The sequence below is a fragment of the Hyperolius riggenbachi genome, chromosome 5 (genome assembly GCF_040937935.1).
Source record: "Hyperolius riggenbachi isolate aHypRig1 chromosome 5, aHypRig1.pri, whole genome shotgun sequence".
Taxonomy (NCBI): Eukaryota; Metazoa; Chordata; class Amphibia; order Anura; family Hyperoliidae; genus Hyperolius; species Hyperolius riggenbachi.
In genome coordinates this window covers 33,074,360-33,099,252 of record NC_090650.1, presented here as the reverse complement: position 1 = coordinate 33,099,252, position 24,893 = coordinate 33,074,360, and the positions used below count along the sequence as shown (strand labels likewise).

Below are 24,893 nucleotides of genomic sequence, written 5' to 3'. Positions count from 1 at the left end.
CTGTGCAGCCTCCATACATACAGAATAAGAGCAGATACTGAGAATTACACCCAGCATACAGGACAAGAGAAGTGTTACTGTGCAGCCCCCATACATACAGAATAAGAGCAGATACTGAGAATTACACCCGGCATACAGGACAAGAGAAGTGCTACTGTTCAGCCTCCATACATACAGAATAAGAGCAGATACTGAGAATTACACCCAGCATACAGGACAAGAGAAGTGCTACTGTGCAGCCTCCATACATACAGAATAAGAGCAGATACTGAGAACTACACCCAGCATACAGGACAAGAGAAGTGCTACTGTGCAGCCTCCATATATAGAGAATAAGCAGATACTGAGAATTACACCGGGCATACAGGACAAGAGAAGTGCTACTGTGCAGCCTCCATACATACAGAATAAGAGCAGATACTGAGAATTACACCCAGCATACAGGACAAGAGAAGTGTTACTGTGCAGCCCCCATACATACAGAATAAGAGCAGATACTGAGAATTACACCCGGCATACAGGACAAGAGAACTGCTACTGTGCAGCCCCCATACATACAGAATAAGAGCAGATACTGAGAATTACACCCGGCATACAGGACAAGAGAACTGCTACTGTGCAGCCCCCATACATACAGAATAAGAGCAGATACTGAGAATTACACCCGGCATACAGGACAAGAGAAGTGCTACTGTGCATCTCCCATACATACAGAATAAGGGCAGATACTGAGAATTACACCCGGCATACAGGACAATTAGGCCTCTTGCACACTACAAGCAATTCAGATTCAGATTCCGCTTTTTAATCAGTTTTTACCTCCGATTCAGATTCAGATTTGCAGTGTGCAAGGAGCAAACTGCAAATCTGAATCTGAATCGGAAGTAAAAACAGATTAAAAAGCGGAATCTGAATCTGAATTGCTTGCAGTGTGCAAGAGGCCTTAGAGTGATGCAGATTTTATATAGTATGTGTGTGTAATGAGTGCTTTTGTGTGCGACAGCTCATGGCTAATCAGCTATGCCAGTTGCTGGCTGCTGATTGGGCGACCCTCTGTCAGTTATGGTTGCTACACCCAGTGCTGGGAGCTGGGGACGGATGAAGTGGGGGAGGGGGAGCTGCAGCCTCTTCCTTATTCTTCAGTTTGCGCAGAGCGAGCGAGCAGGTTCAGAAGGGTAGCAGAGCGAGCGAGGAGGATCGGAGGGGCAACAGAGTGATCAAGGAGGATTGGAGGGGTAGCAGAGCGAGGGAGGAGGATCGGAGGGGCAGCAGGAGGATCAGAGAGGTAGCAGAGTAAGCGAGAAGGATCTGAGGGGTAGCAGAGCGAGCGAGCAGGATTGGTGGGGTAGCAGAGCGAGCCAGGAGTATTGAAGGGGTAGCAGGAGGATCTGAGGGGTAGCAGAGTAAGCGAGGAGGATCTGAGGGGTAGCGCAGAGTAAGCGAGGAGGATCTGAGGGGTAGCGCAGAGTAAGCGAGGAGGATCGGAGGGGTAGCGCAGAGTAAGCGAGGAGGATCTGAGGGGTAGCAGAGCAAGCGGGGAGGATCGGAGGGGTAGCGCAGAGTAAGCGAGGAGGATCGGAGGGGTAGCAGAGCGAGCAAGGAGGATCGGAGGGGCCGCAGAGATGGGGGACTCCGGCGACAAGGTGAGATCATATGAAGTGTATATTTCTATTTGTTTATGTTCTGTAGACAGTGTTTAAGCGTCAGCTCTTGTGTCCCTGATGCATGGCTTGGCTTCTGTCTCAATGCTTGTTCCAAGGAGACTCATAAGCAGCGTGGTGGCGTAGTGGATAGCGATGGGTTCCAGAGCGCTATCTGCATGGAGTTTGTATGTTTACCCCGTGTCTGCCTGGGTTTTTTCTGGGCACACCAGTTTCCTCCCACATCCCAAAAACATACAGATAAGTCAATGGGCTTCCCTGTATGTATGTACTCTGTGTACTATGTACACAGTACAGTGCTGTAAAAGATGTCAGTGCTATATAAATACATAATAATAATATGGTAGGACATTAGTGTAGGACTATGGTAGGATTAGATTGTGAGCTCCTCTGAGGACAGTCAGTGACATGACTATGTACTCTGTAATGTGCTGCAGAAGATGTCAGTGCTGTATAAATACATAATAATCATATTGTAGGGACATTAGACTGTAACTCTGTTAGGATTAGATTGTGAGCTCCTCTGAGGACAGTCAGTGACATGACTATGTACTCTATAAAGTGCTGCAGAAAATGCCAGTGCTATATAAATACATAATAATAATATGGTAGGACATTAGACTGTGACTATGGTAGGATTAGATTGTGAGCTCCTCTGAGGACAGTCAGTGACATGACTATGTACTATGTACAGTGCTGCAGGAGATGTCAGTGCTGTATAAATACATAATAATAATATAGTAGAACATTAGACTATGACTATGGTAGGATTAGATTGTGAGCTCCCCTGAGGACAGTCAGTGACATGACTATGTACTCTGTAAAGTGCTGCAGAAGATGCTAGTGCTATATAAATACATAATAATAATATAGTAGAACATTAGACTATGACTATGGTAGGATTAGATTGTAAGCTCTGAGGACAGTCAGTGACATGACTATGTACTCTGTAATGTGCTGCAGGAGATGTCAGTGCTATATAAATACATAATAATAATAATAATAATATGGCGGGACATTAGACTATGACTGTGGTTGGATTAGATTGTGAGCTCCCCTGAGGACAGTCAGTGACAGGACTATGTGCTCTGTAATGTGCTGCAGGAGATGTCAGTGCTATATAAATACATAATAATAATATGGGAGGACATTAGACTGTGACTATGGTAGGATTAGATTGTGAGCTCCCCTGAGGACAGTCAGTGACAGGACTATGTACAGCGCTGTGGAAGATGTTGTCACTATATTCATAATAATAATAATAAGCCAGAATCAGTATAACAGATCTTTACAGTTTAGAAATGACCACTAGTGACAAACACACTCACCTGTTCTCCATCATTTCTCTTCTTTATCTGGTCTTATCTTGCCGCCTGTCTATGTGACATTACTGATGTGTACAGGCTTTTGATTTATGTGATATCTCCAGTAAAAATATGCTATAGTGCAAAAAATTCTAAGCAATCAGCCAAATATTAAAAGACATCTGAAGTGAGAGAGATACAGAGGTTACCTTAAAGGGGAACTGAAGTAAGAGGTATACGGAGGCTGCCATATTTATTTCCTTTTAATGAATACCAGTTGCCTGGCAGCCCTGCTGGTCAATTTCTCTGCAGTAGTATCTGAATAACACCAGAAACAAGCATGCAGCTAGTCTTGTCAGATCTGACTTTAAAGTCTGAAACACCTGATCTGCTGCATGCTTGTTCAGGGGCTATGGCTAATAGTATTAGAGGCAGAGGATCAGCAGGGCTGCCAGGCAACTAGTATTGCTTAAGAGGAAATAAACATGGCAGCCTCCATATACCTCTCTCTTCAGTTCCCCTTTAAAGTGAACCTAAAGCAAAAAAAACAAAAAAACCCACACAAAAAAACAGTTTAAATTACCTGGGGCTTCTACCAGCCCCAGCTAGCTACCAGAAGTACAAAAAAAGCAGGTCTTGTAAGTCAACAAGCCTGTTACAAATACTGTATAAGTAAAATGTAAATTCAATTGTAAAATTACTTAAAGGACAACTCAACTGAGAAAAATATGGAGGCTGCCATATTTTGTTACTTCTAAACAATACCAGTTGCCTGGCAGCCCTGCTGATCTGGCTACAGTAGTGTCTGAATAACACCAGAAACAAGCATGCAGTTAATATTGTTAGATCTGACAATGTCAGAAACATCTGATTTGCTGCATGCTTGTTCAGGGTCTAGGGCTGAAAGTATTAGAGGCAGAGGACAAGCAGGGCAGCCAGGCAACTGGTATTGCTTAAAAGGAAATAAATATGGCAGCCTCCATATAACTCTCACTTCAGTTTTCCTTTAAAGTGGACCTGAACTCTTGCACAGGACAGAAGGAAAACAGACAAATGTACCCTATATGTATTTAGAGAGTTTAGCCTCTTTAATTCCCCCTCATTTGTATCTAATTAAAAGTTGTAATCTGACTTCTCCTCTGTGTCACATGACTGTCTATGGCAGAGATGGCAGATAAGCCCATTTGAAAGCACAGGCTGGTAACAATATGTCTGCTTTCATGAATCATGAAGTAGAAACAGTGCAGATTTATTTGAAGATTTGTATTAGCTGTAACAAAGAAATGACTTTTGTTTAACGGTTATTATGCTGTTGTTTATCTTTTAGAGCAGAGTTCTGAGTTCAGGTCCACTTTAAACAGAAAAGTATGTTGACATTAGTATAAAAACATCCATATGTCATGTTAGTATATGTGCACAATATGCAGCTTAATGCCCGTTTCACAGAGCCAGCCGCTTCCTCGCAGGCATTCAAGTGCAGTTCAACATTCATGACGATAGGAATGAAAACATAGTATCATGGAAGACAAAGACAGGGCCGCCTTCAGGGCATCACAAGGGGGACTACTGTATGGGGCCCGAGTGAATCGGGGGCTCAGCAAACAGTGCCACACACGGGCCACAGCTGCAGTCTGTCCTGGCTGCACATTAATGTGGTGAGAGGTGCCGAGATGCTCATCCTGAAGTTTCCTTGGTCAGTTAATGAATAAAGTAAACCTGAGACAAATGGGAGACAATCGTTATCCTTCCACTCCCATTCGTTGTGCTCCTGTGAAGTCTGCACAATCCTGAACTGCCCATGCACTGTTCCATGTCGCATGCCTCCTCCATCGTGCTCCCATAGTTGGAAGCGTTCTGCGCAAGCACAGTTACAGTCTTAATGAACAGAGCATACACAGATTGCATATAACACAATAACCCGATTAGAGGAATATACACACAAATCAAATCCTATACAAACGACTAAACATTAACTTTTAATAATATATATTAAAACTGACTACCAGCCTCTACTTTGTTTAGGACAATCTAACAATGTTAGTGGGAATCTTTGAGATGGTTTTCTCTTATATACTTACCTAAATGTTGCCCCACATGTTGTTATTCAGTCTTGTAACAATATAGCAGCCAAGTTCTGGTTTTAATATATATTATTAAAAGTTAATTTTTAGTCCTTTGTATAGGATTTGATTTGTGTGTAGATACACAGATTGCACCCAGCCATGGGAGTGCAAGAAAAGCGAACGCACGGAATTTAGTGTGTTTATCACACAAAAAAACAGTTCTGTAGTTAAGAGGCGCCCCAGTATTACTCCAAAACGGCTGCCATAACCAGACAGATCCTATGTCCACAGAAATGCAGTAAATTGTGTCACAGCGCTGGTGTAGCTCAACTCTGCACAACCAAGGATGTTGTATGCTTGCGCTCTCTTTTGCTCACGCCCACACCTGTATGCACTCCCGGTGCCAAGGAAAAATCAGAGAGATCACTCTTAATGGGTAGATAAGATCAAACCGCTTTATTCAACATAAAGACATAAAAAGTCATCAGGGTACAGTCACATCAAGAGGGTCCTATTCCAACAGGACCCTCTCTGGCATATGTCACTTCCCACCAATGTGGTACTCCCTCCCTCTGCTCGGTACAGGTCCAAGTATAGCCCGCTCTCGTCATGTCCCGGAGCCCGCCCGCGTCCTGACTCTGCCTGGGGGACATCCCGCGCACCCCAGAATAGATCCGTGGCACGTGCCACGGATCTTTGGGGCTAGCTACACCCCTGCTATTTGGGGAGAATTGCTGCTGTAGTCCAACTGCAGAAAAACTGAGATTTATAGAACTGGATTATTAACCCTGACAGTGAAAAAATAAAATATAAACATAAGGCAAGTTTAAAGTAAGACTGGTGCTATAGGTACAGGTTTTCAATAATGCTACTTATCACTTCGGGTGCACATTAAAATAGACCCGAACTCTTGCACAGGACAGAAGGAAAACAGAGAGAAATGCACCCTGTATGTATTTGGAGAGTTTAACCTGTCTACGTCCCCCTCCTCTGTGTCGCACATCTTTATCACACCTCCAGTCATGCCTTCATCACACCTTTACTCATATCTTCATCACACCTCCAGCCACGCCTTCATCACACCTCCAGTCATGCCTTCATCACACCTTTACTCATATCTTCATCACACCTCCAGCCATGCCTTCATCACACCTCCAGCCACGCCTTCATCACACCTCCAGTCATGCCTTCATCACACCTTTACTCATAACTTCATCACACCTCCAGCCACGCCTTCATCACACCTTTACTCATATCTTAAACACACCTCCAGCCACGCCTTCATCACACCTCCTCTCACATCTTAAACACACCTCCAGCCACGCCTTCATCACACCTCCTCTCACATCTTTACACACCTCCAGCCACGCCTTCATCACACCTTTACTTATATCTTCATCACACCTCCAGCTACGCCTTCATCACACCTTTACTCATATCTTAAACACACCTCCAGCCACGCCTTCATCACACCTCCTCTCACATCTTAAACACACCTCCAGCCACGCCTTCATCACACCTCCTCTCACATCTTTACACACCTCCAGCCACGCCTTCATCACACCTTTACTCATATCTTAAACACACTTCCAGCCACGCCTTCATCACACCTCCAGTCATGCCTTCATCACACCTTTACTCACATCTTCATCACACCTCCAGCCACGCTTTCATCACACTTCCTCTCACATCTTTATCACACCTCCAGTCATGCCTTCATCACACCTTTCCTCATATCTTCATCACACCTCCAGCCACGCCTTCATCACACCTCCTCTCACATCTTAAACACACCTCCAGCCACGCCTTCATCACACCTCCTCTCACATCTTTACACACCTCCAGCCTCGCCTTCATCACACCTTTACTCATATCTTAAACACACCTTTACTCACATCTTCATCACACCTCCAGCCATGCTTTCATCACACCTCCTTTCACATCTTTATCACACCTCCAGTCATGCCTTCATCACACCTTTACTCATATCTTAAACACACCTCCAGCCATGCCTTCATTAAATTTCCACTCACATCTTCTCAACTCCAGCCACACCTTCACCAAACTTCCACTCGCATCTTCACAACTCCAGCCACGCTTTCACCAAATTTCCACTCACATATTCACAACTCCAGCCACGCCTTCACCAAATATCCACTCGCATCTTCACAACTCCAGCCACGCCTTCACCAAATTTCCACTCGCATCTTCACAACTCCAGCCACGCCTTCACCAAATTTCCACTCGCATCTTCACAACTCCAGCCCCGCCTTCACCAAATTTCCACTTACATATTCACAACTCCAGCCACGCCTTCATCAAATTTCCACTCTCCAGCCACGCCTTCACCAAATTTCCACTCACATATTCACAACTCCAGCCACGCCTTCACCAAATTTCTACTTGCATCTTCACAACTCCAGCCACGCCTTCACCAAATTTCCACTCGCATCTTCACAACTCCAGCCACGCCTTCACCAAATTTCCACTCACATTCACAACTCCAGCCACACCTTCACCAAATTTCCACTCGCATCTTCACAACTCCAGGCATGCCTTCACCAAATTTCCACTCACATCTTCACAACTCCAGCCACGCCTTCACCAAATTTCCACTCACATCTTCACAACTCCAGCCACGCCTTCACCAAATTTCCACTCACATCTTCACAACTCCAGCCACGCCAGGCCCGGATTTACATCACAGGAGCATATAGGCACAAATTGTCCTGGCACCTTAGACTTTCACCCATGAACCTGGAAACCGCCGCCAAACTGCCCCACAAGTGTGCTGGCCGTCCCAGCTGTCACTTCTCCCCTACTTCCCTTGCCCATTGATGATCAATCATAGCTACATGTGCCCCTTTAGTATTAGGTAGCCACAGCTATCCTCAGTATTAGGTAGCCAGAGGTGCCCCCAAGTATTAGGTAGCTAGAGGTGTCCCCGACTGAAGGAGATCTGGTCAGTGGAATTTCAAGACCCGGGTGAGTAAACTCTCATTTACACCTTGCTTGGGACTCTGCATGGGGTAAGAGGGGGCACTTGAGGATGGGAGTGAGCCGCCTTTCCATCATTAGGTGCCTGTAGGCATGTGCCTGCAGTGTACAGTGACCAGATTTTTGAAGGCTCAACCTGGAACAGGGCGTCAGGGGGGAAGGGGGGGCTGCTGCGCCAACAAATGTGGTGGCTAGCGCCGCGCCAAAACATGGGCGTGGCCATGACATTCTATGGGTGGAGCTAACGTAATGATGTAACAGCGAGGCATAAGAAAGCAGTGTTTACGCCATGATGTGGTCAAACGAGGATTTGCATCATGGGTGTGCAGAAACTGTGATGCTATTTAATAGTATACCGTAACCCCAAAGCAGCAAATATAGCCAACTATGACCATTAAATAATAAATGCAGCAACAGTTACCCCAGACACCACAAAATAAACGCAATGGGCAACATGTCAGCACAAAATAAACGTATTGCGGGCAACATGCCAGCACAAAATAAACGCAATGGGGGCAGACATGTCAGAACAAAATAAACGCAATGGGGCCAAACATGTCAGTACAAAATAAACACATTGCGGGCAAACATGTCAGTACAAAATAAACGCATTGCGGGCAACATTTCAGCACAAAATAAACGCAATGGGGGCAAACACAGCGTCTATGTTTGTTTTGCTTGGCACAGGTCTAAGCTGCATACGATTTACATGCAACCCAGAATTCTTTGCATCTGATTGACATTCCCCATCCCACCTCCAGTCTGAGCATTCAAGGCAGATTGTATAAGCAAAAGACATAATTTTCTTTATTAAAATTACAGTATTTTTTTTCTTCTTCTTTTATAACTAATTGTCCTTTTATATTGCCATTTGGAGATAAGAAATGCAATGATGTTTAGTAGGTAAATACATTTATTTATGCAGATCTATATGTCAGCCTAAAAGACACACATGAGAATATAGGTGCCCACTAGCGCTACAATCTCCTGGAAGATGGACCATACGATTGATCAGATCAGGTACCGTTAAAGTGGACCTGAACTCTTGCACAGGACAGAAGGAAAACAGAGAGAAATGCATCCTGTATGCATTTAGAGAGTTTAGCCAGTCTTATTACCCCTCATCTGTGACTAATCACAAATGCAATTTGATCTCTCAGCTGTGTCAGCTCAGGAATCTCGTCAGAGCAGCTAATTTGTAAACACAGGATGTTAACCCTATGTCTGCTTCCATGAAAGCAGGTAGTTGACACACTGCAGATTTGTATCAGCTGTAACAAATAAATGTTTTTCTTTAAAGGTTATTATGCAGTTGCGTATCATTTAGAGCAGAGAGGAAGTTCTGAGTTCAGGTCCGCTATAATGGTGCCAATGGACGACAATTGATCATTCTATTGATCATTCCCTCAATTCGAATTTCCGTCCGTTGGCGGGCCTCAAACAATAATTTTCAATTGATTGCAACAATCAGATCGGACTGTCAATTGTTTGGGAGATTGTACCATTAGTGGGCACCGAAAGGCACAGGAGGTTTAGCTTCCTCCCACCAAAAACCAGGAAGTTGTGAGCTATGCTAGAGTACTGTATCGTGTTAGCCATTCGGTAAAGCAGAAAGCTTACCTAAGCGGAGATCGCGCGATTTCCACTAACCGCTAGCGTTTTTTAAAAATGCTAGTCCTATTCTAGCCTATGGCAAATGTGTTACCTGCAGCGGTCTGCCGGTGATTCTATCATGGTTAGCATGTATAGAACCGCTAATTGCGATCGCTCCCAAAATGATAATTTGTGATTTGTTTCCGCATTTATCGCAGAAAAATCACGCCCGCAAAATGCTAGCGGTAATCATAGCAATTTTCTAATGTGAATGGGCCCAAAAGGACCACTAAAGTGAAAAATGTAAAATACATTGAATAACATACAAATAAGAAGTGCATTTCTTCCTGAGTAAAATGAGCCATAAATTACTTTTTCCTATGTTACTGTCACTTACAGTAGGTAATAGAAATCTGACATTACTGACTTTGGAGTAGCCCATCTCCTCACAGGGGATTCTCAGGGTTTGGAGTAGCCCATCTCCTCACGGGGGATTCTCAGGGGTTTATTTTCTAAAGCACTTAACGAATGGCAGTTGCTCTGTCCAAGTGCCAAAAAAAATGTAAAATGACCAGGGAGGCTAGCCAGCGTCTTTGTATAAATGCTTTTCAGGTAGAGTCTTTATAAAGAATAAATGCCATGCTGAGAATCCCCCATGAAGAGATCGACTAGCCCATAACCTGTCAGTAATGTCAGATTTCTACTACCTACTGACAGCAACATAGGAGAAAAGTAATTTATGGCTCATAATAAATGTACTTCTTAGTTGTATGTTATTATATGTATTTTAAATTTTTCGCAATAGTGGTCCGTTTATTGGCTTATGTTACAGATAAAAAGAGCAAGATTCAATGAGTATAACTCTATGCAGCGTGGCGTCAGTCACCCCTGCCTGGCTGCATAACCTTATTCTTATCGATACATCTGCAGCTATTCAGCCCATGCCACCACAGTGTTGTCGAGATCTCCCTGTGATCTGTTCCTAATTATTGAATAAAAGGTAATAGCTGTTGCCACTGTGCTGGTGGGAATAATTAGAGGATATAAATAGATCAGGTTACTTTTTTTGCAGCTTCTTCAGCCCATTAAACCCGTGTCCGCACTGCGCTCGGGGGCGCACAATAGCCGGTTTATGTGGTATCCCGGCAACCAGGAGAAGGCAAACATACTGGCACCTGGGATGTGGAGACCTTCTGTCGCCTAGCAACTGAGATGTAAGATCCTAGCTAGTTTCCTAGCAACTGTGGCAGGAAGTGGATGGTATCCTGGCAACCACCCTGACAGGGCCGGGCTTGTCGCCTTATCAACGGTTGTCAAGGAAAAGTTTCTCATGGAAAAAAATCTGAACAAGAAGCAGCAGAAATATAAGAGCACAATATGTCCCTGGTAGAGCTCTGAGTACCTGTTCAAGGCACAAAGAGGATGAGTTACCTGGTCTTGTATGCGTGGGGTTACTCTATACTTCAGCTGACACTGCAGGTCCTCTTTTTAAACGTACATTTCACTGGCCTAAAGTGCTTCTGGTTTTATATATTTTATCAGTCTTGAGGTGGCCACCAACGATACAATCTTTTTCATACAATTTTAGAAAATCTATGTAGTATAAGGTTAAACTGAGTGAATATATTGGATGGATAATTTAGGCAGTTCCCTTATATTACAAAGGAATGGTAAGATTGGATGAAAAAGATTGAACCGTTAGTAGCCCTTTACTGAGGCTGTCTGTTGTACTGCTTACAGGGAACCTGAACCAAGTAAAATTATTTAAAATAAACACATGATGTACCTGCAAATGAATATTACATACTTACCTCGCCATCAGTTCCTCTCAGAAGCTCATCATTTTCGTCTACCAACGATTCCTTCTAGTTCTGACAAGATTCTGTCAGAACTGAAACATATCAGTTGCTGTCAGTTATATATCAGTTGCTGTCAGTTATAACTGAATGGGGAAACTGATAAGCAAGGTAATGTCCATGTTTCCCTATGGCTCAAGTGGGAGATATTACAGTTTAACAGTGTGCTGATCAGGAAGCTGTAATGAGCTAATGGACATTTTCAAAATGGAGGACAGCGAATTCTGTTGATCACAGTGGACAAACAGGACACAGGAGAGGAGAAAGAGATTGATGAGTAGACTACACAAGAAGTAAGGATGACGTGTGTATGTTTATTTCGACTTATAATTTTCAGTTCAGGTTTCAGTGCTTAAAACCGGAATTTAAAGCTCAACTAAAGGCTAAAATTAAAAAAACAAAACAAACAAAAAAACCCCAAGACTGCATATTAGCACAGCACTCTCTTCATGTCCGACCTCTGACCCCTGGTTCCTCGGTCTGCTGATTCTGGATGGTCAGTACTCCCTCCATAAATCAACACCAGGTGGTGCACACATACTCATGGATTACTGTATGGAAGCTTTGTCCATCCAAAGGAAGCAAAGCAACTGTAGTCACATGCAAATGACAGACTCCTGGGAGGGGTGGAGGCTGCACATCACTGAACTACAGAAAACAGCAGTTGTGGCTGTGCTGCACTAGTTACCACTGTTACTAGCCCTGCTGTCTGTGTTGAGGTCATTGAAAAAAGCCATTTTGTTTTCATGTATAATTGAGAGGTGCCTTTGGCATATGACTGCTATATGAGTATGACCAACTTAGACAAAGGAAGCTCCTGACTTGTTCACAGTGTAGGTGGTGGGATTCAGATTCTTATAAATGCTCATTCATGACAGAGTTTCAAGACTGCTGGTAACACATAATGTGAATTTCTGGGTGGAGGGAGGAAGTCATAGCAGGTTTGACATGGTTTCCTCTATGGCTCTCCAGGTGGTGAACACATTCCAGGACACACTGACCTTCTCTGACGAGGAATGGCAGAGCTTGGATAGCTGCCAGAAGGAACTTTACCGAACCGTCATGAAGGACACCATGGACCTCTTCCATTCCCTGGGTGAGAGGAAAGCACCGTTGTTCAACCATTTTCCACCGCCTCATCCCTGTCCACCCACATTCCACCACCTCATTCCTGTCCAAACATATTCCACCACCTCATCCCTATCCACCCACATTCCACCACCTCATCCCTGTCCAAACATATTCCACCACCTCATCCCTGTCCAACTACATTCCACCACCTCATCCCTGTCCACCCATATACCACTGCCTCATCCTTGTCCAACCATATTCCATCGCCTCATCCCTGTCCAACTACATTCCACCACCTCATCTCTGTTTCCACCCACATTCCACCACCTCATCTCTGTGTCCACCCACATTCCACCACCTCATCCCTGTCCACCGACATTTCACCACCTCATCCCTGTACATCCACATTCCACCACCTCATCCCTGTCCACCCACATTCCACCACCTCATCCCTGTCCAACCATATTCCACCACCTCATCCCTGTCCAACCATATTCCACCGCCTCATCCCCTTCACATTCCACCACCTCATTTCTGTCCAATCGTATTCCACTGCCTCATCCCTGTCCACTCACATTCCACCACTTCATCCCTGTCCACCCACATTCCACGGCCTCATCCCTGTCCAAACATATCCCACCGCCTCATCCCTGTCCAACCACATTCCACCACCTCAATACTGTCCAACCATATTCCACCGCCTCATCCCTGTCCAACCATATTCCACCACCTCATCCCTGTCCAACCATATTCCACCACCTCATCCATGTCCAAAAATATTCCACCGCCTCATCCCTGTCCAAAAATATTCCACCGCTTCATCCCTGTCCACTCACATTCCACCACCTCATCCCTGTCCAACCATATTCCACTGCCTCATCCCTGTCCAACCGTATTCCACTGCCTCATCCCTGTCCACTCACATTCCACCACTTCATCCCTTTGAACCCACATTCCATGGCCCCATCCCTGTCCAAACATATCCCACCGCCTCATCCCTGTCCAACCACATTCCACCATCTCAATACTGTCTAACCATATTCCACGGCCTCATCCCTGTCCAACCATATTCCATGGCCTCATCCCTGTCCAACCATATTCCATGGCCTCATCCCTGTCCAACCATATTCCACCACCTCATCCCTGTTCAAAAATATTCCACCGCCTCATGCCTGTCCACTCACATTCCACCACCTTATCCCTGTCCAACCGCATTCCACTGCCTCATCCCTGTCCAACCGTATTCCACTGCCTCATCCCTGTCCAACCGTATTCCACTGCCTCATCCCTGTCCACTCACATTCCACCACTTCATCCCTGTCCACCCACATTCCACCACCTCAATACTGTCCAACCATATTCCACCGCCTCATCCCTGTCCAACCATATTCCACCACCTCATCACTGTCCACCTATATCCCACCACCTCATTCCCTTCCACCCATATTCCACCACCTCATCCTTGTCAACTCACATTCCACCACCTCATCCCTGTCCACCCACAAACCACCACCTCATCCCTGTCCAAACATATTCCTCCACCTCATCCCTGTCCAACTACATTCCACCACCTCATCCCTGTCCATCCACAATTCACTACCTTATCCCTGTCCATCCACAATTCACTACCTCATCCCTGTCCAACCATATTCCACCGCCTCATCCCTGTCCAACCATATTCCACCGCCTCATCCCTGTCCAACCATATTCCACCGCCTCATCCCTGTCCAACCATATTCCACCACCTCATCCCTGTCCACCCACATTCCACCGCCTCATCTCTGTCCAGCCACATTCCACCACCTCATCCCTGTCCAGCCATATTCCACCACCTCATCCCTGTCCATCCACATTTCACCGCCTCATCCCTGTCCACCCACATTTCACCGCCTCATCCCTGTCCACCCACATTTCACCGCCTCATCCCTGTCCACCCACATTTCACCGCCTCATCCCTGTCCACCCACATTTCACTGCCTCATCCCTGTACACCCACATTTCACCGCCTCATCCCCGTCCACACACATACCACTGCCTCATCCCTGTCCACCCATATTCCACCACCTCATCCCGGTCCACCCACATTCCACTGCTTCATCCTTTTCCAACAATATTCCACCTCCTCCTCCCTGTCCAACCATATTCCATGGCCTCATCTCTGTCCACCCAAATTCCACCACCTCATCCAAGTCTACCCATATTCCACTTCCTCATCCTTGTCCAACCATATTCCACCACCTCATCCCTATCCACGTATATTCCACTGCCTCATCTCTGTCCACCCAAATTCCACCGCCTCAACCCTGTCCACCCATATTCCACCGCCTCAACCCTGTCCACCTATATTCCACCGCCTCATCCCTATCCACGTATATTCCACCATCTCATCCCTGTCCACCCATATTCTGCATCCACTGCCTCATCACTCTACATCCACAATGCAGTATTTCATTCTCTCCACCCATAATGCACTGCTTCACATCTTGAGACCCTTTATCCACTGCCCCATCACACTACATCTACAATCCAGCACCTCATTCCTCTCCACCCATAATTCGTAGCCTCACATTTAAGACCCTTAATCCATTGCCCCATCACACTACATTCACAATCCAGTACATCATCCATCTCCACCCATAATGCACTGCCTCACATCTCGAGACCATGAATCCACTGCCCCATTCTGCTGCGTAGGAAGTGCGTCGTTGGGATTCCATGGGATACCGGATGGTCCACGCATGCACGCTGCGACGTACCATGCTCTGTTGTTTACACTATGGGCGTCGCCCATAGACTTGCATTACCCCACACTGCAGCACTTGCGTTGGATCAGATACTTTGGTGCACTGCAACAGACCGCACTAAGTGTAAAGGTCTCCATAGACTTTCATCACTTTTGTGGCCCCTTGTGGCAAAATAAGGTAACGCAACCCAGGATTATCCTGCTAGTGTAAGTGTAAAGGTCTCCATAGACTTTCATCACTTTCGTGGCCCCTTGTGGCAAAATAGGGTAACGCAACGCAGGATTTTCCTGCTAGTGTAAGTGTAAAGGTCTCCATAGACTTTCATCACTTTTGTGGCCCCTTGTGGCAAAATAGGGTAACGCAACGCAGGATTATCCTGCTAGTGTCAAAGGGGCCTAAGACTATAGATTAAATTTGATGACTATACCACTTTAAAGAAAACCTGAGGAAACTCACTTCAGGTTAGATATGTACATTTGTAGAGGGACGTCTCTGATACCATAGGGCCTTCCCGATTCTCTGTCTTTTCCCATTGTTCCATCGCTGTCTACCATTGAAGTCATGCAACCAGCTGCGTCTTTGGTATTCCTTGGGCAGCCTTCAGAAGTACTCGCGTCCTTGAGTGCTTCTGAGATGGGCCGATCTGAACTGCACAGCAGCTTTACTGCCAGTGGGGCTTTGGGCAAAAATGAACATGCTCCCCCCATATGTACTGGTATTTGGTGGCCTTTGTATCTCTAGCCTTCCCCAGCTCCATCGGGGCAACTTGAGACCCCCCCCCCCCCCAAATAAAAAAAAAGAATCTGCACTTGAAATATGAGAAGCAGAGTCTTTAAGAAAATGTTTTCACTGAATGTTTCTCATATGGTTTTCAACAGGCTTTAGGCACCAAATAAGGGAGGAACCAGAAGTCATAAACATGGAAGCAGAGAACAACAGAGAGATTCTTCCAAACTCAGAGGGCACCATCATTGAAGAGATCTCTGGAGATAACTTCATTATACAGATCTCAGAGATGTCCATGCCCCAGGGGAGTGCACAAAATGGTGTGGCCTCTCACCCCCAAAAGACTTCTGGATTCCACCATAGTGCAGAGACTCCTGTTACGCCTCACAAGCCAAAGGTTTCCACAAATCAGAAGACGTTTTTTGCCCCAATCAGAGAGACAGTTGAAGTTCCGGGAGGCCTTATACATACGAGTGCAAAGTCGGCCACAATCCTGGAGAATGCAGGAAGACCACTCATTCCTCATATGTGTGGCGCAGGGGATACTGCAGGAGACAGATTAATAACTCAAGACACAAAGGTCTCCTATGTCCAGAGCCTCAGTGGACCTCAAGTGGATGGAAACTATATAAAAACTGAAAGTGTGTGTTATCTTGATGATGAAGCCAACATCTCATGTGGTCCTGTGTCAGTCTTGTGTAATCCTGCAGAGGTCCTACTAATTGGAAGTGGGGAGCAGACAGAAAGCAGTACTGTGTTCTCAGGTGAGTAGATAATGGTAGTCATCAGTAGTGTTGGGCGAACACCTGGATGTTCGGGTTCGGGAAAGTTCGCCGAACATGACCGCGATGTTCGGCATGTTCGGGCTGAACCCCGAACTTCCCAAACATCCCGCTTTTGGGGGCCCTATGGGGTCGCAGGCATAAGGGGGGAGCATGCCCCGATCGCGGGGGGGGTCGGAAATTCCCCCCACCCCCTCCGCTAGCGCTCCCCCCTCTGCCCGCTTCCCCATACAAAAGTTTAAGGAAAGTACCGGTAGTAGTGGATGGCCTGGCAGTGGCACTGTGGAGTGAGGAGGAGGAGTCCGGAGAGTGACGCGTTAAGGGAGGCCGGGCAGCGGGCGTGAGGTCAGAGAAAGGGCGGAAGTACCACAAGGGTACTACCGCTGAACCGCCCGCTGCCCGGCCTCCCTCAACGCGTCACTCTCCGGACTCCTCCTCCTCACTCCACAGTGCCACTGCCAGGCCATCCACTACCACCGGTACTTTCCTTAAACTTTTGTATGGGGAAGCGGGCAGAGGGGGGAGCGCTAGCGGAGCGGATGGGGGGAATTTCCGACCCCCCCCCCCCCCGCGATCGGGCATGCTCCCCCCTTATGCCTGCGACCCCATAGGGGGGCCGTGTTCGGCCAGGTTCGGCCAGGAATTGAGCCGTTCGGGCGAACGCCAACAGTTTGGCCGAACACCACCAGGTGTTCGGCCGAACTCGAACATCACCCGAACAGGGTGATGTTCTGCAGAACCCGAACAGTGGCGAACACTGTTCGCCCAACACTAGTCATCAGTAGCACAACCAGACCTAAAACCATGGTTGAATCACACAATAACTGTTCACCAACAATGTGTTCTCCAGATTCTGCTAAACGATGGTGGGACAGATGTTTCACTAGAACTTTCTCCGGTTTCTGTTGGACTAGGTCTAGTACAGATGTTCTACCAGTAGAGCTATGTCTAATACAAATGATCCACTAGTAAAAGTTTTCTTGACTTTCTTCTAAGCTATGGCCAATACACATGTCCTTCTAGTAGGGCTTTCACTAATTTTTACTGAGCTATGGGCTCAATTCACTAAGACCTGTTTGGTAAAAATTTCATGTGAGGTAAAATACTGTACACAAAGGTAAGAGGTAGGGAGAGGCACACCTTTCCGTATTATTCGGGTGCATAACCATGGATGCTAAGCAACATCCCAAAGACAGTCCAATAGTAGCATTCCAGCTTCTCAACAAGCAAAATTTATTCTCAAGTCATGTGTCAACACTCAAGTTAAAATACTGTACCTCATGCAGAAAAACACATTTTTTTAAGCATTCACTAAGATTTTCACACATGAGGTAATAGTTTGGTAAATTATCAAACAACTTCATAATTCAGAATCAGAATCACTTTATTTCGCCAAGTACAGCAGAGCTATTCTCGGAATTGATTGTGGTACACATGGCATAGACATAGTATAAGAGGACAGATGCACAACACATACATCTAACAATGATGCAAGTAAAGAAATGCAGTTTGGCCTTCACGTGAAACAGTCCCGAGGCAACAGTTAGTCCAATAGAGCTACTTCTGATAGTGGATGGGTAGTGATAAAACCATGAACGTGGGCAGTGGGGACAGGGCAGGCAAACGGGCGAGAGCTGGCTGACCGACCGCAAGCTAGTGGGCAGGCCTGGATGGGGGAAGATTGGAGTTAAGCAGCCGAACCGCTTGGGGGAAGGAGTTTTTCTGCCTGGTGGTCTTGGATGTTAGTGACCTGTAGCGGCGGCCCAGCGGGAGGAGCTCGAAGTAGCGACTGCCTGGGTGGGAGGGGTCTCGGGAGATCCTGGTGGCTCTCTTCATCATCCTAGTAGAGTGGAGGAGATCAAGAGGTGGAAGAGGAGACCCGATGATCTTCTCTGCGTCCGTCAGGGGCGGCGCCAGGGGGGTGCTTGGGGGTGCTCGAGCACCCCCTAGAATTGTCCAAGCACCCCCTGGAGTGAACTGACTTCAGGCGTCTAAAAGACGCCAAGTCAGTTCACACAGCGGCAGCACGGAGCAGCAGGCAGGGCTACGGTAAGATAGCCGCCCGGAGCCCTGTTCTGCAGACTTCGAGTCTGCAGTGCATGGCTTCGGGCGGACATTTTCCCGTAGCCCTGCTCTCTGCATGCAGGCAGGAAGTCTCGTCGTGACGTCGGGAAGGAAGAGGATCGTGGGCGCGCGGGCGCTGCGCGCCACAATGAGGTCGGGACTCGGGACAGGAGGTCGGGAAAGAAGGTCTTCTGGCTGTAGGTGAGTAAATGGGTTTTTCTTTTCTTTTTCAGGTGATGCTGATTGTGCATATTGGGGTCATATCTGCTACGGATTGTGCATATTGGGGTCATATCTGCTACGGATTGTGCATATTGGGGTCATATCTGCTACGGATTGTGCATATTGGGGTCATTTCTGCTACCGATTGTGCATATTGGGGTCATTTCTGCTACCGATTGTGCATATTGGGGTCATTTCTGCTACCGATTGTGCATATTGGGGTCATTTCTGCTACCGATTGTGCATATTGGGGCCATTTCTGCTACCGATTGTGCATATTGGGGTCATTTCTGCTACCGATTGTGCATATTGGGGTCATATCTGCTACCGATTGTGCATATTGGGGTCATATCTGCTACCGATTGTGCATATTGGGGTCATATCTGCTACCGATTGTGCATATTGGGGTCATATCTGCTACCGATTGTGCATATTGGGGTCATATCTGCTACCGATTGTGCATATTGGGGTCATTTCTGCTATGGATTGTGCATATTGGGGTCATATCTGCTACCGATTGTGCATATTGGGGTCATATCTGCTACCGATTGTGCATATTGGGGTCATATCTGCTACCGATTGTGCATATTGGGGTCATTTCTGCTATGGATTGTGCATATTGGGGTCATATCTGTTACCGATTGTGCATATTGGGGCCATATCTGCCACCGATTGTGCATATTGGGACCATATCTGCCACCGATTGTGCATATTGGGACCATATCTGCCACCGATTGTGCATATTGGGACCATATCTGCCACCGATTGTGCATATTGGGACCATATCTGCCACCGATTGTGCATATTGGGACCATATCTGCCACCGATTGTGCATATTGGGACCATATCTGCCACCGATTGTGCATATTGGGACCATATCTGCCACCGATTGTGCATATTGGGACCATATCTGCCACCGATTGTGCATATTGGGACCATATCTGCCACCGATTGTGCATATTGGGACCATATCTGCCACCGATTGTGCATATTGGGACCATATCTGCCACCGATTGTGCATATTGGGGTCATTTCTGCTACCGATTGTGCATATTGGGACCATATCTGCTACCGATTGTGCATATTGGGGCCATATCTGATAACGATTGTGCATATTGGGGTCATATCTGCTACCGATTGTGCATATTGGGGTCATATCTGCTACCGATTGTGCATATTGGGGTCATATCTGCTACCGATTGTGCATATTGGGGTCATATCTGATACCGATTGTGCATATTGGGGCCATATCTGATAACGATTGTGCATATTGGGGCCATATCTGATAACGATTGTGCATATTGGGGCCATATCTGATAACGATTGTGCATATTGGGGCCATATCTGATAACGATTGTGCATATTGGGGCTATATCTGATAACGATTGTGCATATTGGGGCCATATCTGATAACGATTGTGCATATTGGGGTCATTGGACGTGTTTTTTGTTAAAATCTGCTCACATTACGTGTATTTTCTTGAGAAAACCTGCACAATTATGTGAATTTTCTGGGAAAAGGGTCACCAAAACTTGGGCCCTCTGTCTTTGCGTTGCACTTTTAAAGGGAACCCGAGGTGAGAATAATATTGAGGCTGCCATATTTATCTCCCTTTAAGCAATACCAGTTGCCTGGCTGCCGTGCTGGTCCTCTGCCTCTTATTCTTTCAACCATAGACCCTGAACAAGCATGCAGCAGGTCAGGGGTTTCTGACAATATTGTCAGAACTGACAAGATTAGCTGCATGGCTTGTTTCTGGTGTAATTCAGTTCACTACTACAGCCAAATAGATCAGCAGGGCTGCCAGGCAACTAGTATTGTTTAAAAGGAAATAAATATGGCAGCCACCATATCACTCTCACCCTGGGTTCACTTGAAATGACAGTTAGCCCCGCCCTCATCCGGTCATGACCACGCCCATTTTTTCGCCTTTTTGCCGCGGCGCCGCAGATCGTCAGCTCCCCCAGAAATTGGTCCAGCACCTGCATAGCACCCCCTAAAAAAATTTCCTGGAGCCGCCACTGGCGTCCGTTATGACTCTGCAGTTTGTGCTTGTCCCTGGCCGTTGCGCCCGTGTACCAGACAATGACTGAGGAGCAGAGGATGGATTCTATGTTAATAGAAACATAATTCACTACGATTTTTACCTTATGTGGTAAAAATGTTTTGTAAAATGAGTCATTTTCTGCTTTACCTCATGCGGTAAAGCTTTGTGAATCAAACCCTTATGTCTAGTACAGATATTTCACTAGAAGAGCTATGTCTGGCAAAAAAAATGTTCCAATAGCAGGGCTTTTCCTTACTTTATTCTGAACTATGGCAAATATATACATCCTGGTAGTACAGCTTTCTCCAGTTTCTGTCAAAAAAAACGGTTATAGAGATGCGCTCCCAAAACCACCTACTGTATACTAAAATACAGATCACATAGGCTTGCTGCACTATATCAGTGTCGCATACCAAACATCTGAGTAAATAGAACCCAAAAAGATAAAAAGTGCGCTTCAATACCACTTCTGTAAATAAAAAAGTCCATTATCATGCAGGCCCCTTTGGGCGTCTGCTGTAAAAACTCCTAGATCACACCAGGGGTCTTGTTTCAGTAGTTGTCCATGCAAAGATGATGTTAATCCCGAGTACACTTTTAAGCACAAAAAAAAAGATGAAAAGAAATTCATGGTGCAATCTACTACAAATACTACATTTAAACCACCACTCAGGATGCGGTTCTACACACATGTTCACTTTATGACACCATCAGAACACTTTGTGTGCCCACCACCTTTTTATATTTGCACTCACCTAACACAGCAGAAACTGCTGACCTATGGCCAGACAGATGTTCAACCAGTAGAACTTTCTCCGGTTTCTGCTGAGCTATGTTTGGTCCACCATTAGACCAATGTCTGGTATAAATGTTCCACTAGTGGAGCTTTTCCTGACTTTCTTCTGACCTGTGGCTATGCTCCATGTCATGGTAGTAGAGCGTTATTTAGTTTCTGCTGAACTATGGCTGGACAGATGTTCCCCTAGTAGAACTTTCTCCAGGGTGATGTCTAGCATAGGTGTTCCACTACTAGAGCTTTCCTCGACTTTCTGCTGAACTATGGCCAATACGCATGTCCTGCTAATAGAGCAGTTCCAGGTTCTCCAGAGCTATGGCTGGACAGATGATCCACTAGTATAACTTTCTCTGATTTCTGCTGAGCTATGTCTAGTTCAGATGGTCCATCAGAAGACCTATGTCTGGTAAAAAAATGTTCCACTAGTGAGCTTTTCTGCTTAGCTATGACTGGTACAGATGTTCCACTAGTTGTGATTTATCCTACTTTCTGATGAGCTACAGCTTTTTTTCTAACAGACATTGCATTAATTTGTTTCTTGATTTTTACTTTTTGTAGACAATGAGTTTCTGACAGTGATTCAAGTGGAGGAGATAAATGTTGCCCTGGAAAGAGAAGCGAGACCCGTACACACGGACGTGTGGGAAGCACAGTCAGGTAACAATAACGTTGCGTGGAATGGAAAAGAGGAAGCCTGGAACCAGCAGGAAGAGACTGTATTCCCTCTGGCTCTCATGGTTCCACACAATAGTGCTGCTCCTCAGTATTCCTGGATAGAAGACCAAAAGACTCTCAAGCTGGCGACATCACAGTGGCCTGAACCGGCCCAGGCGACAGACTGTAAGCAGGTTGGTGGCAGACCTAACTGGGGAGCAACTCCAGCTTGTCCAGCTCCAGAATCTGTGAAATGGGTGGATAAGGGTGAAAGAGAGACTCCAGTCATTGAAAGGTCCTTCAAATGTCCTGTTTGCAGTAAACGTTTCTTGTATAAGCATCACCTCAGAAGTCACGAGAAGCAACACGTACAAGACAAGCTGTTTAAATGTCCCAAGTGTGACTTGTACTTCAGTAGTCATCAAAATTTGTTACAGCACCAAAATACTAAACACAACGTAACTCATAATGGTAGTGTAGTGGCAACAGACTCCTCAGAGCAGCCCTCAAAAGTCTTGCGGTGCCCTGACTGCGGACGTACATTTTCTGGTCTCTTCCAACTCAACCGACACCAGAAATTCCACGCTCAAGAGAAGACACTTTCCAGACCTGTGGCTCCTCCTCCAAAGAAAGTCTACAAACTTCCACAGTTTCAACTTTCGGGAGACAAAACAATGGAAAAAACTGAAACTAGGATGGACTCCTTAGGAGACTCCTGCAAGAAACTGCATCAGCACCTCCAGCTATCCACTGCCTTCCTCCAGAAGCTTCTGACATCTACCTGTGGATTTCAGTATGATTAAGTCATGCTGGAGCCATAGGTATCTGAAAGACTTTCTGTCTCATTTACTACCATTATCCAAGGCTGCCAAACGGAGGACAACTTAAAGGAAACCAGAGACTCCCTAAAAGAAAAAATGTATACATACCTGGGGCTTCTTCCAGCCCCCTTCAGGCTGATCAGTTCCTTGCTGTTTTCCCAGACCACCTGGATCCTCCGCTAGGTGGCCCGGTACTTCCAGCAGCCGAGGCGTACAGCACATGTTCGGCTCAGCCATGCGTGCCCATTCATGCTCTCGTTGCCGGGAGAGTCCTGCGCCTGCACAGTACTACTGTGCAACACTACTGTGCAAGCGCATGACACTCCCTGTCATAGGAACGCGACAGGGGAGCTCACACAGCTGGACTGTGCCTGCTGGTAGAATTACCGGGCCGTCTAGCAGAGGATCCAGTCAGCCTAGGAAGATGGCGAGGGGCCGATTAGCCTGAAGGAGGCTGGATGAAGCCCCAGGTATGTATACAAGTTTTCTTTTAATTAGTCTCAGGTACACTATTTAGCAAGGTTGGCCTGGATAAATACATTTTTTTTTGAAGCCCAAAATTGAAAAAGGCTAATTCTTATAGCAGTCGTGATGGCATGCAAAAAAACTAAACAGAAATGTAAAGTGCTGGGCAGAATACCTGTTACATGGGCCAAATGTGCTTATCGCAAAAGTACTGCCTGCTTCTTCTCCTCACTGGATTCACCTATTGGTGACACACACAGAATGAAGAGCAGTAGACTCCAGGCTATGTTTCCCAGAATACCTGCATTACAGCAGAAGCCCAGGGGTCTACGTGAGGAGGTGGTACTTTGCAGTTCACAGGAAGTAGGTGGTGAACAATTTTAGGACCTCCACTCTGCTAACCAGAATTAGCAGGAAAGAAAAGTGTTAGTTAAGTAGGGATAAGTGCTCAGCCGCATATAAGTACAGCTACAGAAAGGACTTTTTTCTAAGTTTCAAAAGTTCAGTTCCAAAGGAAATGTTTATAATTAACATGGCTGCTTTCAGAATGAACTTTGTTTAATTTTGGGTGTAGAGCTGTACCACTTTCTGCCAGTAAGGGGTGAAAGTTTAAACCCTCGCCTACGCCATGGCAGACCACAGCGATTATTGCTGAAAGGTTAGTGACAAAGCATCATGTGATTGTGGTCGCATGCATGAATCTAAATTCAGAATCTCTGGTCATAAATCTGCATTTCTTGTAAAAAAAAAAAGGCACCGGAGTGTAAGCTTGTGACGGTGACTGACTGACGGCTTCTTAACTAACTGTTCCGTAAGCAAAAGCTGATACCTGCAAAGGCTTTTTACTTCAATAAAAGGATTTTTTTTTAATTAAATGTTTGTTTTTCATGATTATTCTTACCACCCATGATTAGGTTTGGTTTAATAGCAATGATGATACAGGTGAAACTTCAGTCTAAACAAACATACTGTAATTAAGTTACATTAGTTATGTTAATTAGAATAGATAGGTAATATAATCTCTTA

The 24,893-nt window shown here is 45.9% G+C and overlaps 1 protein-coding gene across 2 annotated transcripts; it reads left to right on the top strand.

Annotated features, from left to right (window-relative positions):
* The first annotated feature begins 1,099 nt into the window (after positions 1 to 1,099).
* On the top strand, positions 1,100 to 24,719 carry LOC137519582 (uncharacterized). Of its 2 annotated transcripts, XM_068238559.1 has the most exons (4): positions 1,100 to 1,643; positions 12,447 to 12,570; positions 16,168 to 16,779; positions 22,486 to 24,719. In XM_068238559.1, the coding sequence occupies exons 1-4, from the start codon at positions 1,623 to 1,625 to the stop codon at positions 23,382 to 23,384; spliced, it is 1,656 nt and encodes a 551-aa protein (XP_068094660.1). In that variant the 5' UTR covers positions 1,100 to 1,622; the 3' UTR covers positions 23,385 to 24,719. The 2 variants fall into 2 exon arrangements, with proteins under 2 accessions (XP_068094660.1, XP_068094661.1); XM_068238560.1 differs by lacking the exon at positions 12,447 to 12,570.
* The last annotated feature ends 174 nt before the right edge of the window (positions 24,720 to 24,893 follow it).